The sequence below is a fragment of the Chiloscyllium plagiosum genome, unplaced genomic scaffold (assembly GCF_037043375.1).
Source record: "Chiloscyllium plagiosum isolate Xiang-an unplaced genomic scaffold, Cpla_swu_hap1 HiC_scaffold_14, whole genome shotgun sequence".
NCBI classification, from domain to species: Eukaryota; Metazoa; Chordata; class Chondrichthyes; order Orectolobiformes; family Hemiscylliidae; genus Chiloscyllium; species Chiloscyllium plagiosum.
Genome location: NW_028270152.1, coordinates 24397795 through 24415357, shown reverse-complemented (window position 1 = coordinate 24415357; position 17563 = coordinate 24397795). Strand labels below are relative to the sequence as shown.

Sequence of the window (17563 nt, the reverse complement as noted above, 5' to 3'; positions counted from 1 at the left end):
GCTGCCTGCTCACAAGTGGAATCTACGAGAAAGTGAGGACTGCAGATGCTGGAGATCAGAGTCGAAAAGTGTGGCACTGGAAAAGCACAGCAGGTCAGGTAGCATCTGAGGAATAGGAGAATCATCATTTCAGGCATAATCCCTTCCTGATAAAGAGATTATGCCCGAAACGTCGATTCTCCTGCTCCTTGGATGCTGCCTGACCTGCTGTGCTTTTCTAGTGCCACACTTTTCAACTGTAGTGAAATCTGTTGGCCTTGAAGATTTGGGTGGATGATCCTGAGGGTTTGTACAGCTAGAGAGCCAGATGTGCAGAGAATGTCCTGCCCAGTGGTTTTACCATCCTTGATTTCAACTTACCTGGAACTGAGGACTGTAGATAGAATGGAAGATGAGGGGTTGAGCATGTCTGGAGTGTACTGAGTAGAGAATTCTGGGTTGCATTCCCTTCAATTTTATTCTCTTCTGTGCTGATCTCTGTGTGTGGCAGTGACTTCCAGAACTGATGTCTGGAACTGTCCATGGAGACAGGTATATGAGTCCTGCAGCCAACATAGAACTGACAATGTTGGTGGACTCCTCCAATCTTTTGATCCAATTTACTGAGGATCTCAAATAAATGTACCTGTTGCTTCTGTGTCTGTTTTTGCATTTGAGTGAAGTTATTAATGGCTGACATGTGATGTGACACTGCCTGAAGTTGAGTGTGTGTTTGTTCTCTGACAGTCATGTGCTCATCAGAATGTGCTCCCAAGTGTACTCCAGATTAAATACCGACCGTGGTGAGATAATCAGAGTTGGTAGAAGGTGCCGAAGACAGTATTGCTGGTACGTCCTCTGAGGGATCTGCATCTTCTTCCTCAGAGCTGGAGGAAGAGCTGAAATCAACAAGGGATGTTTGATACTGGCAGAGGCTGTCCTGATGCTACTAAGCCTGTATAAGACACGAGAAGGAATGAGTTTCAGCAAAGGAATGGTCTTGAGCATCGTTATATTATGTTCATAGTCGCTGATAATGGGAAAAAATAACAGTGTAGCACAATGAAGCTTACTTGGTTGTGAGGTACTTGGAGCCCTCAGTGTTTGGGTCATGGTCCTCTCCCATAAGCTCATGGATTTTGTCCTTGTGTGGTGTGAAGAGACAAATGTCAGCTGGCTGTCTTGGTGCTTTCAGCCCTATTATGGACTTTTTCTCCTGCAATGAGACAAAGGAAGGATTGAGTGAGATAAAAGTGACTGGTGGAGTTCTTAATGGTGAATCAAGTGCAGAAAAGATGGTGAAGTGTCAGAGAGTAAAGAGTGCAAGGTAGGGTTCGTAGTTTGGGAGCAATATAATCAGAGGGTGCTAGCAGGGTGATGGTGCTATAGTGGTGAGCATAGCTGCTCTCTAAGTAGTTGACCCGGGTTCGATTACCGGCCATCGCAGTGTCGCGGCTTTTAAATCGGTTTCTAAAGGAAAACCACCTGGATATAATCGGATCTGTCAGATTTCCCCTTGCTTTATGGGCAGCACAGTGGCACAGTGGTTAGCACTGTTGCCTCACAGCGCCAGAGACCCGGGTTCAATTCCCGCCTCAGGCGACTGACTGTGTGGAGTTTGAACGTTCTCCCCGTGTCTGCGTGGGTTTCCTCCGGGTGCTCCGGTTTCCTCCCACAGTCCAAAGATGTGCAGGTCAGGTGAATTGGCCATGCTAAATTGCCTGTAGTGTTAGGTAAGGGGTAAATGTAGGGGTATGGGTGGGTTGCGCTTCGGCGGGTCGGTGTGGACTTGTTGGGCCGAAGGGCCTGTTTCCACGCTGTAATGTAATGTAACCTAATCTAATAATGGGTCAGAGCCAAAAAGGGAAGATGCTGCATGCAATAGTAACAGTCATAAGCCTTGATAGATGTGGGTACAGTAGCAAGGTTAGAATGGGTGTGAGGTTAAAAGAGAGAAGAAATGGTACTTACCCCTGTGGAGTGCAGAAAGTCATTAACTGTGTTGCCATCTTGCTGCACCTTCCTCCAGACTGTAAACATCACACTGACCAAGATGGCTAATTCTGTTTAGGCTGACAGCATCCGGTGACATTGTCTCCTCTTTCCTGGGGAAAGAGGATGGCCATCCTCTTCACCACCAAAATCTGGTCATCAGGTGTGAGGCACTGTCATTGCTGTTATACATGGCACAGGTCTGGCCTATTCCCAGAACCTGTGCCACTGCAGTCACTCGGGCCATCTTCCATTTTATATGGAGATCAACGATGGACCAGATCTGAAGGGACTCGATGTATAAAGATCTGGGCAACGGGGGAAAAAACACACCCAATACCACCCTCACCCTGATGGCCACCTTTTTGTGTGTGGCTGCATCAAGCTGTGCATGGATCCCCAGTATGCAAATACTGAGTGTCACTATGTCCTGAGATTCTACCTGTCCCTGGTATTGTGAAGGATGGGCCTGGCCTCGCTGCCGCGGAATGCTCCAAGTAGTTGGACCGTTCTGTATCACCTGTCCTTTGTGGAGAAGTTTATGAAGAAAAACACCTTTGACCACAAGTCCATCAGGAAGTGGTCAGCACATAGTGTCCTTGAGACCCTTCGGGAAAAGGAGAGGGCAGATCCTTTCGAGCGGTTCCCTAAGCAGACTGTCAAAGTCATTTAGCAGAATGCCTCAGTGCCAGAATTTTCCAACAAAGCACCAAGACATGGCTTGGCTGGTGGTGATAAGGGCTCTGGCTGTGGGATCCTTTATGCGGGCCTGGACTCTCTGCTGCACCACACACTGCCCTCGAAGCGGCTGCGGGGGGGACGAGACCGTCACACACCTCCTTCTGGAATGTGCCTATGCAGAAGAAGTCTGGAGAGGAATGCAGTGGTGTTTGTCGAGGTTTGTCCTGAGCAGCGCCGTGACGCGGGACTCAGTGCTCTATGGTCTGTTCCCCGGGACGCACACTGAGACGAACACCAACTGTGCCTGGAGGATCATCAACTCGGTGAAAGAGTCTCTTTGTGCGGACCGAAACCTGTTGATCTTCCAGCTGAAGGAGTTGACATCAACTGAGTGTTGCAGAACTGGCACATTCCAAGGTCCAGTACTATGTGTTGAGGGATGTGCTGAAGCTTGGGGCAGCTGCCGCCAAGGCGCGGTGTGGAAAGACCACCGTGTAACATCTGCCTGCCTAAGAAGAACAGAGGGCCCACCCAGTCATTTGGGCTCCGCTGACGCCTCAGCAGAAGAGCTGGACAGTAAATGTACAGACTTGTATATAGGAAAAATAAATTTCAATGTCTGTGTGTAAAGCAATGTAATGTGTGCACAAGAATGGCATGACCAATTATATAGAGATCCACATAATTTTATGAATAAACTATATTTTTGAAATAAAAAAACCCTGCCCATCAGGATCTCCAGGTCTCTGTAGATAACGTTGGCGGCCAACTTCTCTTTCTCAGCTACATCGTTGAAAATTGCACAGTAACATGTTAACAGAAGTTCGTCGCTAGCATTGTTTGAAACTCTGCCTAGTTGGTATTCAAACAATGATTTGAACACCAGAGGGTCCTCGAACCAATGAGCTGACCAGAAGATTGTGCTGAGCTACACTCTGGAGACCGGATATAAAATTAATGAGTAAAGCAGCAGAGAATCGCGTGAGAAAAGTTATTAACGTTCAAGGAGCGAAATCTTCTATGAAACCCATTTATGAAACACTTGGCCAAACACGAGAATGCTAGTTTACATTCCATTATCAGTTTCTTGATGCTCCTTTGTCAAATTAATCTTGAACAATTGATAATCAAAACATTTAGTGTTAAACCTGCAACAGAGACACCATAATAATTCATCCTTTAGTGGAAAGGTCGACCTCTATGCATTGACAGCTGATCAATCGAGTACATAACAACTCTCAGCGAATCGAAGTAGTACCCAACCTTAAATTAAATTCGATTCAAGACAGTGGTTACATAACTGAAACCTCACGAGGATTCATTTATATCGCTCTCGGTTTAATCTAGTCCGGGATTTCATTTAGTATTTTATTTCTTTGTTATTTGCATTGGTCACAACTTAGTTTCAGTAAAAGCGTGTGAAGCTTGTAAATCACAGTGGGTGAGAATAACTCTTTAAAGCTCGGATGTAAAGTATATGATCAATAGCCCCTGGTTTCCAGCATCTGCAGTCATTGTTTTTACCTCAGCCTTTATATTTTACTGAGTAACATTTCGCAACTTATTAAAATGCACATTTCTTTTTACATGCACGGACTGGTTGACAACCTTCAGGGCTCTTCCGGCTGGTTTCTGATCATTTGACAAAGAGTTCGCATGCCTCTGTTCAAATCAAAACAAAATTAAGCAGCGAATTAAGAAAGTTATGACAAATATTTCGAAGCGTTAAATTTAAGCAGTAAATTAGCGGATTTAGAAACTCGTAGTAAATGATTACCTTCTGCCGGTATGATTCCATTAGTATGTAATCAGCGGATATTAACGCAGGGATAGAAATCAGAAAAAGAAAAAGCAGCATTATTTTCATTTTGTACGATGCTATTCTGACAATGGAACTATGAGGAACTAAGTTTTATTCTGAGTTCTGTTAATTGACCCTACACCTAACAATTGCAGGGAAATTGTTGAAAGCGAAGATTTTCTTTGAGACACACACCGCAGTCTGGTTTGTAGGTAGCGGTCAGGAGTGAGCGAATTATCTTTGTTGCCGAATGCACAAGTTGACATCGCTCAGTCGACCTTTGCTTGTGGATCTTCAGAACCAGCTTGTTTACCACATTCCTGGAGATTGGTTGGGTGCAGGGGAATCGGGGGCGGGGAAGGCAGAATAGGAGGCGGGGGCGGGGTCCGTATGTGGGCGGGGCCATGCGCTTGATGCTGCAAGGGGGCGGGGCGGAGATCATATTTGGGCGGGAAGGGGCGGGGGGAGTGCTGAGGGGCGGAGACCCTGTTCTGGACCTAGGATTGTGGGCATGCGTACTAGCAATGCAATGCCTGGCGGAACAACTGGCGACGCCCTCGGCCAACCACCTGCATCAAAGATGGCGCGAGGCCTGCGGGGTGTGGTCTGGGGTGAGAGGGCGTGCACATCTTGACACGAGGCTGGTAGGGCGTCAAATGTGACAGGAATAATATTCAAGCAATTTGTGTTTTTTCAAATAAATACCACTTTACCATCCAGGTGGTGCATACACTCAATGGTGAGTTTTAACGCTTCGTCTTATAGAAACATTATTAATTGTAATTTTTACCAGTTGGTCCCCAAGAAATTTATTTTTATGTTCATAGGAAAATAGCAAGCTTAATAGAAAATAAAACAAGAATCCAAATTCCGCATAATATCATTCAAAATAAGAATTCGCTGGAAAATTCAGCAGGTTGTGGTTCTGTTCGCCGAGCTGGAAGTTTTTGTTGCAAACGTTTGGTCCCCTGGCTAGGCGACATCATCAGTGCTTGGGAGCCTCCTGCTAAGCGCTTCTTTGATGTTTCCTCCGGTGTTTATAGTGGTCTGTCCCTGCCGCTTCCGGTTGTCAGTTTCAGCTGTCCGCTGTACTGGTTGGTATATTGGGACCAGGTCGATGTGTTTGTTGATGGAGTTTGTGGATGAATGCCATGCCGCTAGGAATTCCCTGGCTGTTCTCTGTCTGGCTTGCCCTATGATAGTAGTGTTGTCCCAGTCGAATTCATGTTGCTTGTTGTCTGCGTGTGTGGCTACTAAGGATAGCTGGTCGTGTCGTTTCGTGGCTAGTTGATGTTCATGTATGCGGATTGTTAGCTGTCTTCCTGTTTGTCCTATATAGTGTTTTGTGCAGTCCTTGCATGGTATTTTGTACACTACATTAGTTTTGCTCATGTTGGGTATCGGGTCCTTCGTTCTGGTGAGTTGTTGTCTGAGCGTGGCTGTTGGTTTGTGTGCCGTTATGAGTCCTAGGGGTCGCAGTAGTCTGGCTGTCAGTTCTGAGATGCTCCTGATGTATGGTAGTGTGGCTAGTCCTTTTGGTTGTGGTATGTCCTCGTTCCGTGGTCTTTCTCTTAGGCATCTGTTGATGAAGTTGCGCGGGTATCTGTTTTTGGCGAATACCATGTATAGGTGTTCCTCTTCTTTTTGCAGTTCTGGTGTACTGCAGTGTGTTGTGGCCCTTTTGAATAGTGTCCGGATGCAGCTTCGTTTGTGTGTGTTGGGGTGGTTACTTTCATAGTTTAGCACTTGGTCTGTGTGTGTGGCTTTCCTGTATACCCTTGTAGTGAATTCTCCGTTCGGTGTTCTCTGTACCATCACGTCTAGGAATGGGAGTTGGCTATCCTTTTCTTCTTCTCCCGTGAATCGGATTCCTGTGAGTGTGGTGTTGATGATCAGGTGTGTTTTTTCTATTTCTGTGTTTTTAATGATTACAAACATGTCATCGACATATCTGACCCAGAGTTTGGGTTGAATTTGTGGTAGGACTGTTTGTTCTAACCTTTGCATAACTGCCTCTGCTATGAGTCCCGAGATTGGTGATCCCATGGGTGTTCCGTTGATTTGTTTGTATATCTGGTTGTTGAATGTGAAGTGTGTTGTGAGGCACAAGTCCAGTAGTTTAAGTATGCCGTCTTTGTTGATAGGTTCAGCGTCCTGTTTTCTGTTCTGTATGTCCAGTAGGTTGGCTATTGTTTCTCTGGCTAGGGTTTTGTCAATCGAAGTGAACAGTGACGTCACGTCGACAAAGACAAAGAAGAAACCATGATATCATTCGACGTGACGGCACTGTTCACTTCATCAACAGATGCCTAAGAGAAAGACCACGGAACAAGGACATACCGCAACCAAAAGGACCAGCCACACTACCATACATCAGGAGCATCTCAGAACTGACAGCCAGACTACTGCGACCCCTAGGACTCATAACGGCACACAAACCAACAGCCACGCTCAGACAACAACTCACCAGAACGAAGGACCCGATACCCAACATGAGCAAAACTAATGTAGTGTACAAAATACCATGCAAGGACTGCACAAAACACTATATAGGACAAACAGGAAGACAGCTAACAATCCGCATACATGAACATCAACTAGCCACAAAACGACACGACCAGCTATCCTTAGTAGCCACATACGCAGACAACAAGCAACATGAATTCGACTGGGACAACACTACTATCATAGGGCAAGCCAGACAGAGAACAGCCAGGGAATTCCTAGCGGCATGGCATTCATCCACAAACTCCATCAACAAACACATCGACCTGGACCCAATATACCAACCAGTACAGCGGACAGCTGAAACTGACAACCGGAAGCGGCAGGGACAGACCACTATAAACACCGGAGGAAACATCAAAGAAGCGCTTAGCAGGAGGCTCCCAAGCACCGATGATGTCGCCTAGCCAGGGGACCAAACGTTTGCAACAAAAACTTCCAGCTCGGCGAACAGAACCACAACAACGAGCACCCGAGCTACAAATCTTCGCACAAACTTTGAAAATTCAGCAGGCCTGGCATATCTGAATTTCTCAGGAATGGTCACTTGACCTGAAACGCTATCTCTGATTTATCTTCAAAGCTCAGCAGTTCTGAAAGCACCTGTGGAGGTAAATCAGAGTTAACATTTCGGGTCAAGTGACCGTTCCTCAAAAGTTCAGTTATGCTAAACCTGCTGAGCTTTTCCAGCAATTTCTGCTTTTGTTTCTGTTTTACAGCATCTGCAGTTCTTTTGGTTTTTATTTACCACACATTTCGAGCTGTTGACAATATTTAAGGGCTCTGGTTTAGGGCACAATATCACCTTGGAGGTACTCTGTCCACCTCCATCCATGGCTTCAACCTCATAAAATTCAAATTGGACTAATACAATGGTGTTTAAAGAATTTTGGTTCTAGAGTTTGGATACCCTTGTTCTACCAAACTTGGTTGCCGTATCACGTTTTGTTGTTCCTTACAATATTAGATTGTTAATATTGGGTGCAATTGAGCGATTAGTGCAACTCTATCATACGTTAGACACCATCTGTTGCTATAAACTTAATTGATGTAGCTTCCAGAGCATCATGCTACATGACTATCATATGTCTTGATCTTTTCTACCCAAAAAGATTTATTCAGTCAAGTGAGGGAAAAGGATAATGTGCAGACAGACGTGTACAGCTGAATCCTCATTAAGCCAGGATGAATAATCTTTCATGGGTAGCAATGTGAAGCAGATGTCCTCATATCCTGCATAAAATAGCATTGGGTTGGCGCAAGAACATTGTGACAGCTGGAAAATTCTCTGAATGCATTTATGACTGTCACAGTCACAAGGCACGTCTGTAGCATAGACAGCGTACTATGAATGAAATAGCTAATTTAGCCCCCCTTGACTCTCAGCAGAAATTTATTTTCAAACCAGATCAAAGTTGAGTTTATTGTAGTCGGCAATACAATACACAGGAAAATGCCAAGCTTGTGTCAATTCCTCGTCCTCATTTAGACTGACGAGGTTGAAGAAGTAGCTCATCACCACCTTTTCATGGGCAAAGAGGGAAGGCTGGTCCTGCCAGCAATATACAATTCCCACAAATGAATATTGTTGCAAGTTACTGAGTAAAAACATGATGCTATTATTAGATAAAATTAGGTAAAATATAGATACAAAGAATAAAATTAGGTATGGATAGAGGCACATTTAAAGATTAAAGTCAAATAGTTTTACAGTGTAGGAACCAGAGTATATAGGGTGGCATGGTGGCTCAGTGGTTAGTGCTGTTTCCTCACAGCATCAGAGACTTGGGTTTGATTCTGGCCTTAGGCAACTGTCTGTGTGGAGTTTGCACATTCTCCCCATGTCTGTGTGAGTTACCTCCCACAGTCCAAAGATGTGCAAGTTAGGTGAATTGGCCATGCAAAATTGCCCATAGTGTTAGGTATATTAGTCAGGGGTAAATGTACGGGAGGGGGGTGGGTTGCTGTTCAGAGGGTCAGTGTGGACTTGTTGGGCCAAATGGCCTGTTTCCACACTGTAGGTAATCTAATCTAATGGGGAGACTTAAAGGAAATAAAAGTATCACCTGAGCAAGTATTGTAAAGCCTAACACAGGTGAAATGATTTTGGGGAAGTTTATGAAGTTATTACATTCAAAGGGTTCAGTGAGTACTCCAGGAAAAGAATCTCATTATTTAACTGTTTTTCATCAAGTAATGACATGATTCCTGATGACGGGTTTTTGCCCGAAACCTCGATTTTCCTGCTCCTTGGATGCTGCCTGACCAGCTGTGCTTTTCCAGCACCACTCTGATGTAGACTCTGATTTGGCAGATTCACTATCAGGAATGTGAAAGACAAATACAAGGGTGTAAAGCTGAGTAAAACTGCCAAGTAAAGTGAGACAGTGAAAATAACAGAATTGAAAAGCAAGAAATTAAATTTATCAATCAATCTGCAGTTGTCAGCAAACTTGTGGAATTTAGTATGGTTAAGAGATAGCGGGAGTGCTAATTCTGTGGTTGAAGGTATGGGGTGTACTAATCTGATTGCTTTGTAAGTTGTGGAGAGTGCAGTGAGGAGGACATACAGTACTTAAATCAAGCCATGAAGATCAAATTTTTGATCATATTTTATTTGACAACAGTTTCAGAGGGTTTAGTAAAGTAACAATTTGATGCTTTGGAAAGATTAATTATTACCACATAATATAATATTTTGAATATGAGAGGGGTTAAAAGTGTATTGCCCAAATAAAGAAATGGAGACCAGATAGATTCTGTTAACTGAAATGTTACAAACATGAAATCTAGTTGTTTAAAATCATTTAAGATTTGCTTACCTAGAAGGGAAATTGGCATTGCTTGATTTGCTGCTGTAAATGGCTACATCCTTTTGAGTTTGTGATATCAACTTTGCAGTTTATATAGTAATTTGTAACAGTTTATATTAATGGATACATGAGGGTGAATTTCAGTCAGTATAATTGAGTTAAGCTTTATTTTACTTTTGCTTTATCTTTTCCCCTGACTGAATGGTACTAAGAAATAAGAATGTAAGAAAGCCACTCAGCTCTTGGAGGTACTTTGCCATTCAAAGAGATAATGGCTCATCTTCTACCTCAATACAATTTTACTGCACCGTCACTGGTGAGTGAAGAATATGAATCAAAATGCTTCTTCTCAGGGCCTGACTGTGCAGGCACAGACACAAAATAATCCATTTCATGCTTGTGATTGAAGAGAATGTAAACTGTTCAAATGGGAAAAGATAAAACAAAGGTAAAATAAAGCTTAACTCAATTACACTGACTGAAATTCACCCTCGTGTATCCATTAATATAAACTGTTACAAATTACTATATAAACTGCAGTTTAGAAAGAAAGGGCACAAAGTTGATATCACAAACTCAAAAGGATGTAGCCATTTACAGTAGCAAATCAAGCAATGCCAGTTTCCCTAAAAGGATTGTTGCAGATGTGAGGTTTTATGAGATGATTACAATGAGATTTTCTTTTTAATTCCAGGTTAAATGGTGTAAAGTGCTTTGAATTCTGCATGACAGCAAAGGTGAGTGGCTTGGTTATTATGTGGACAGAGTCTCAGAGTGAGATTTGATAGAAGTAAAGTGCAAAGTATCCATACCTGACAAGATAGGCAAAAGTAGCTTAATTAACGGTGGACAGATTTTCGAACTCTAAGGTGTTGGATAGATAAGAGAGGGAGAGAAATAGAAGTCTCACAAAGAGACAAAGGTCACAGCTGGTGTGGTCAGCAAAGAGGAGAAGCTGAGAGTTCTCTGTTAATTACCAGACAGATTCCAAAGGATTGCCTGTTGATGAAAGGAATGCTTCTCTATCTTGAAGAGTTGCCTTTGTAAGGCCAAGAAGAAAATTTGCCAGAGAGGTCATGAAGATGTTTCCACTAGTAGGAGAGGCTACAACCCAAAGGCACAGCCTTAGAGTGAAGAGACAAACATTAGAACTGAGATGAGGAGGAATTTCTTTAGTGAGAGGATGGTAATCTGTGGAACTCATTGGCAGAGAGGGCTGTGGAGCCCAAGTCATTGATTGTATTTAAGACAGAAATAGATAGACTTGTGATTTGTAAGGGGTTTAAGGGTTATGGGCAATGGCAGGAGAATGGGATTGGGAAACATATTAGATTAGATTAGATTACTTACAGTGTGGAAAGATATGAGCAAGATCAAATGGCAGATCAGACTTGATTGATCAAACATCTGAATTCTGCTCCTATATCTTTTGAACTGTTGCTGGTTGGTTTGAATGTTTTCTTAAAACTTCTTTCAGTATTCATTTGAATTTATGATTTGGCAAAATGGGGAGACATGAGTACATTAAAGGAGGTAAAAGGCTGGGACTGACTGAACTTCTTCCTAATTCCTCAGGCAGTTTCTGAGGATTGGGGATGACTTGCTTCCACTCCAGCTTGTTACATTAAGAGTCTTCAAAGTTACAATTGTGCTGTGCAATTCCTTTAAATTGATCATTGAAAATTCACATATCTTGTCAAAGATTATTAGTTTCTATAGGGATCGTAATACAATGGATTTTTAAAATATCTACTGTGGCAAATGCCAGATAAATACAACAAACATGAGAGGGCACTTAGTTTATTCATGAATGTATAGAATGTATGTACAGCCATGTCCCCTTGAACAGCTTGTAAATGACTAATTAAAATCAAATTAATTCTTTCTATATTGATCAATGAACTCCAAAAAAAAGTTATTCAGAGCTTTAGAATTTATATCATACCACATCAGTAAAATGAATTTACTAGCCCACTGAAGTGGAATTAGGTGGACTGAAAATATTTGTACTTTATACATTGTAATGCAGTTCAAACTAGGAATCCTGTTCTTACTTATAGCAAAGCAAAGTTTTGGTGGTTTCAATTCCACTTCTCCTCAATGAGCATGACTGTCTTTTCCTTACTGTAACTTTCCAATGGTTCTATCCAGTCATTGGTGGCTATTGACAGGAAATATTTTAGCTGTAGTTGTAGTACAAGTTCTATTTAATTCATACTCTTCAATATCGATAGTCTTACTGGTTTCAAAATAATTTGTGGGTAAAATATTGCCTTTGCTTCTTGGGCAATAATCCTGTGGCACGAATTGTATATCTGTTATAGAACTTGTCCAATTTTCAACCCCCAGAATCATTGAACCAGATTTATATAAAGAGTGGACAATCTAATGCATCAGTTTACTGTCACGGTACTGAAACAAAAAAGTCTACCCTTATTTTTTTCATCTGTATGCCCGATGGACCAGAATGACACAGGGACCAAATGTTTATGTCATTTTTGAGGCATGAATTAAAACACCCTGCAGATATTATTACATAATTATTGGAAGCCAGGCTCATTATTTGTGTATTTCCCATAGGTAATGTTATGGTCCCAGTTGATGGTACAAATGGACTGATTAGATTCCAGAGTGAAACTAGAGTGATAGATCATGTTTAACTTAGGTTTAATTAAGCTAACTTAAGTTGGTTACTGGAACATAGTCACACAATACCGCAAATTATTCTCAAACAAGTGATCATTAGTTTATCACAAAAAAGAGGGAAAAAGGCTATATTATGTAGACAGGACAATTTAAGAAGAGATAGCGAACAAAGAACAAAGAAAATTTACAGCCCAGGAACAGGCCCTTCAACCCTTCAAGCCTGAGCTGATCCAAATATACTGTCCAAACCTATCGGTTAATTCCTAAGCATTTGTATCCCTCTGCTCCCCACCTATTCATGCATCTGTCCAGACGCATCTTAAATGAATCTACCATGCTTGCCTCTACCACCTCTGCTGGCAACGCGTTCCAAACTCCCACCACACTCTATGTGAAGTACTTGTTGCGTGTATCCCCCTTAAATTTTCCACCTCTCACCTTGAAAGCATGACCTCTCGTTATTGAATCCTTCATCCTGGGAAAAAGCTTGTCTCTATCCACCTGTCCATACCTTTCATGATTTTGTAAACCTCAATCAGGTCCCCCCTCAATCTCCTTTTTTCTAGTGAAAATAAACCTAACCTACTCAACCTCTCTTCATAGCTAGCACTTTCCATACCAGGCAACATCCTCGTAAACCTTCTCTGTACCCTCTCCAATGCATCCACATCCTTTTGGTAATGTGGTGACCAGAACTGTACACAGTGTTCTAAATGCGGCTGAACCATCATCTTAACATAAACAACAAAACCAAGTTTCAACCTGTTTCCGAGCAACCTCTGTTACCGATATCTATTCCTCGAGAAATATCACTCCTTTCACAACTCTTTAAGTTCGTACTTAACTGATTCTTTTCAGCTCTCCTTCTTGGTCTCAGTTGGAGACAATTTTCTAGCTTATTTCCAAGTCTGCTGTTATCAACCTCTTCAATTCTGATGACTTATATGTATTTTCAGTTCTGACAACGTGAAGATTTCTTTTAAAATTAATTCATGGATGTGGGCATTGCTGGCTGACCCTGTATATACTGCCTTTCCCTAATTGCCTTCAGAAGGTAATACTGAGTTGCCTGTTGAAACTCTGCTATCCGTTCAGGTGCACCCACAATGCGGTTAGAGAGGGAGTTACAGGATTTCATTACTGCAGTGTTTTCATTCTTCCATACTCTTCTAAACAAAATAAAGAGAAGAGAGATATTGAGACTGGCTGTTAGGAAGTTTGTTGTAGCCTACAACGTATTTGGTCTGTTTCTAAGGATTGCATTTAACTACTTGGTGCTGGTGGTTGGCATAAGTGCAGGCTGAGGTGAATACTGGGCTTCAGTGAGTAAGACGAACAAGGTAAGATTCTTCCATCTTTTTTAGTTTAAAGGGGTAGAAATAGCATTTAGGGCAGTGGTTGCTCCTCCTACCTGATGTGGGAGATCAGGGAGCAGTCTAGTATCCCTGACGACTATGTCTGCACATATGGAACTATTGAAACATAACGGTGACGGGTGACATTCAAGCAGAGACTGGCCCCTCCTTCCCCTTGTTCTAGATCCTCCCACAAAAGGAAAGTCTTGCAGCATCCACCCAGCCAAGACCCTGAATATTGTACATTTCAATAAGATCACCTGTCTCCCTCCTAAATCCTAAAGCCTATTGGCCCAACATATGAGTGCTGATAGCCAAACTCTGGTAACCTGTTACTGCAAGATGTTTTTGGAGTTGTATTCTCGTAGAGGTAAATGAGAAAATTGTCGAAGAGTTTGAGATCATTCACTGTTAGTTGATTCTGTTATTAGGGAGAAAATCACAAATCTGAAGCACGTAATATTTAATTTTGAAGTTAGTAATTGGAAGCAATTTGATAAATCAGCCATACTTTAGATTGTTTCTTACTTTTGGATCTCACATCCTCAGCTGTGTTTACATATTTTATGTCCGGAAACAAACGCTGACAGCACAGTGTTGCCCAGTTGCTTTCTGCAAGTTTTCTGTTTTCTTCATCCTCCAGATGGCAGTTGTTGTCTGCATTAGCTGCCAATCTCTTTCTTTTTCCAACACCACCCATCCACCGCCTTTTGGATGCTATCACTGATGTGGTTTTGTTGTCAAATACTTGTTATTGTACTTTGCAGAAGGCTGATCCGATCTGATATTAGATCTCCTTGTCATTGATGGTCTTTTGGTGTTGGTTACAAAAGTATGTGAAGTGCTTAACATATTCCAAAGTATTTGCCCCACATAGATGACCAAATAGGAGTTAATGAATTTGTTTTGGCAACATTCAAGGGGTTTCTTATAGTTTATTGAGAAAATTGAAAATGCCTTGCAAATCTGGTGCAGAATGGATGACATTGCCTTTCCTTTTAGATGTTCACCTTCTTGCACAGTACAGTTGCATGTTCATAATACAGATGGAAGAGTTGAGTAAATACTGACTACATGTAATGCTTTGTTAATTTTGACTATTTGATGAAGCTTTGGCCTGGAATTTGCAATCCTAATAGTGCTGAAGACCGAGATGCATTTGAGTATGGTACTGGCATCGCAAATTCCAGAAATCTTACTCATCCTCATATTTGAAGTTCTGGCTTTCTTATGAGAGCTCTGAGACAGCCGAAGCTCTTGGTTCCTCCAGGCCCTGTCAGTCTTAAACCTAGGCTGGCTGCCCTGCACTTTCACTAATCAACCTCCATTCTTCAGAGTTACAAATGTAGTGGAAGAGCATGTAGTTCTATAGGGTAAAACTAGAATTAAGAGTACATTAAAGAATACATTTCAAATGGCACAAAACACTCTGAGATTTAGATAAACGCGAGGTGCTACATTTTGGGAAAGCAAATCTTAGCAGGACTTATATACTTAATGGTAAGGTCCTGGAAGTGTTGCTGAACAAAGAGACCTTGGAGTGCAGGTTCATAACTCTTTGAAAGTAGAATTGCAGGTCAATAGGATAGTGAATAAGGCGTTTAGTATGCTTTCCTTTATTGGTCCATTGCGTATAGGAGTTGGGAGGTCATGTTGCGGCTGTACAGGAAATTGGTTAGGCCACTTTTGGAATATTGCATGCAATTCTGGTCTCTTTCCTATCGGAAGGATGTTGTGAAACTTGAAAGGGTTCAGAAAAGATTTACAAGAATGTTGACAGGGTTGGAGGCTTTGAACGCGAGGGAGAGGTTGAACAGGCTGGGGCTGTTTTCCCTGGAGCATCGGAGGCTGAGGGGTGACCTCATAGAGTTTTACAAAATCACGAGAGGCATGGATAGGATAAATATACAAAGTCTTTTCCTTGGGGTGGGGGAGTCCAGAACTAGAGGGCATAGGTTTAGGGTAAGAGGGTAAAGATATAAAAGGGACCTAAGGAGCAACGTTTTCACGCAGACGGTAGTGCGTGTATGGAATGAGCTGCCAGTGTAAGTGGTGGAGGCTGGTACGATTGCAACATTTGAAAGGCATCTGATTGGGTATATGATTAGGAAGGGTTTGGAGGGATATGGGCCAAGTGCTGGCAAATGGGACTAGATTAGGATGGAATACCTGGTCAGCATGGACGGGTTGGTCCGAAGGGTCTGTTTCTGTGCTGTACATCTCTATGACTCTAAGTGTGACTGGCTGCAGCTCCTCACAGACTGCATTGTTCAGTTGGCAGTTGGATACACTGAGGAGCATAGACACACCATAGGTTCAGTCAGGTAGATAGGTGATCATCAGGAGGGGAAAGTGAGGTCTGCAGATGCTGGAGATCAGAGCTGGAAATGTGTTGCTGGAAAAGCGCAGCAGGTCAGGCAGCATCCAGGGAACAGGAGAATCGACGTTTCGGGCACAAGCCCTTCCTCAGGAATGGGGAAAGTTTGTCCAGCAGGCTAAGATAAAAGGTAGGGAGAAGGGACTAGGGGGAGGGGCGTCGGAAATGTGATAGGTGGAAAGAGGTCAAGGTGAGGGTGATAGGTCAGACTGGGGTGGGGGCGGAGAGGTCGGGTCTCCTGTTCCCTGGATGCTGCCTGACCTGCTGCGCTTTTCCAGCAACACATTTCCAGATCATCAGGAGGGGTAGGCAGGTGATGTAGGAGTCTCCTATGGCTGATCCCTTCTCTCACAGATATACCATTTTGAATACTGGAGTGGTGAGAGTAGCCTTTCAGGGAAGTGTAACATCATTAGCCAGGCCTGTGGCACCACAACTGACTGTGCTGTAGGGCAGGGCCGGGCAAGATCCAAGCGAGCAATAGTTGAAGGAAACTCGCTAGTTAAGGGCACACAGACAGGTGTTTCTGTGGCCACATTAGAGACTCTAGAATGGTGTGTTGCCTGCCTGGTGTCAGAGTTAAGGATGTGTCTGAGCAGTTGCACAAAACTCTTAAGGGCGAGAGTGAACAGCCAGAGATCATTGTGCACATTGGTACCAATGACATAGATCGAAAAAGGGGTAGAGGTCCTGTGGAATGAGTACAGGTCGTTAGGAAAGAAGCTGAAAAGCAGGACCTCAAGTGTAGTGATCTCTGGGTTACTATTAGTGCCATGTACTAGTGAGGCAAGGAATAGAAAGATAGGACAAATGAATGCATGGCTAAGATGCTGGTGCAGGGTTTCAGGTTCTTGTATCATGGCAGTCTCTTCTGGGAAAGGGGAACCAATATCTTCACAGGGAGGTTCACTAGTGTTACACAGGAAGATTTAAACTAGAGTGGCAGGGACTGGGAACGAGAGCAGCAGGTCAACAAGTGAAGAGATTAAGGGGAAGGCACATGTTACGATTGGTAACTCAGAAAGAAAGGATGGGCATAAAAGGGTAAAATAACACAATGGAACTAATGGGCTGAAGTGTGTTTATTTCAATGCAAGGAGTATTAAAATCATAGAATTCCTACCGTGTGGAAACAGGCCCTTTGGCCCAACCCTCTGAACAGTAACCCACCCAGACCCATTCCCCCTACCCTATATTTACCCCTGACTAATGCACCTAACCTCCACATCCCTGAACACTATGGACAATTTAGTACAGCCAATTCACCTGACCTGCACATTCTTGGACTGTGGGAGGAAACCGGAGCACCCGGAGGAAACCCACGCAGACACGGGAGAATGTGCAAACTCCACACAGACAGTCGCCCAAAGGTGGAATCAACCCGGGTCCCTGGCGCTGTGAGGCAGCAGTACCA

The 17563-nt window shown here is 43.0% G+C and overlaps 2 protein-coding genes across 3 annotated transcripts in view; both read right to left on the bottom strand.

Moving 5' to 3' along the window:
- Window positions 1–4764, bottom strand: part of LOC122558905 (inter-alpha-trypsin inhibitor heavy chain H3-like) — a 50886-nt gene extending 46122 nt beyond the window's left edge. Inside the window, exons 1-2 of one of the 2 annotated variants that reach the window (XM_043707840.2) lie at window positions 4430–4764; window positions 4261–4314 (exon numbers count right to left, since the gene is read on the bottom strand). In XM_043707840.2, the coding sequence (XP_043563775.2) occupies window positions 4261–4314; window positions 4430–4519 (144 nt within the window). In that variant the 5' untranslated portion in view covers window positions 4520–4764. The remainder of the gene's footprint in view (window positions 1–4260; window positions 4315–4429) is intronic. The other variant, XM_043707841.2, reaches the window with a different exon arrangement.
- On the bottom strand, window positions 223–4254 carry LOC148147934 (uncharacterized). Its single transcript, XM_087994178.1, has 3 exons — window positions 1951–4254; window positions 1053–1195; window positions 223–934 (listed from the first exon to the last, which is right to left on the bottom strand). The coding sequence occupies exons 1-3, from the start codon at window positions 2017–2019 to the stop codon at window positions 727–729; spliced, it is 420 nt and encodes a 139-aa protein (XP_087850304.1). The 5' UTR covers window positions 2020–4254; the 3' UTR covers window positions 223–726.
- Window positions 4765–17563: the final 12799 nt, after the last annotated feature.

Bases quoted from the DNA above. Each gene is read 5' to 3' on its own strand.
- LOC148147934 (XM_087994178.1), bottom strand. From the start codon at position 2,019: ATGTTTACAGTCTGGAGGAAGGTGCAGCAAGATGGCAACACAGTTAAT. The intron at 1,196-1,950 runs GTAAGTACCATT...GTCTCATTGCAG, and splicing joins ACTTTCTGCACTCCACAGGG to GAGAAAAAGTCCATAATAGG. The intron at 935-1,052 runs GTAAGCTTCATT...TGTCTTATACAG, and splicing joins TCCAAGTACCTCACAACCAA to GCTTAGTAGCATCAGGACAG.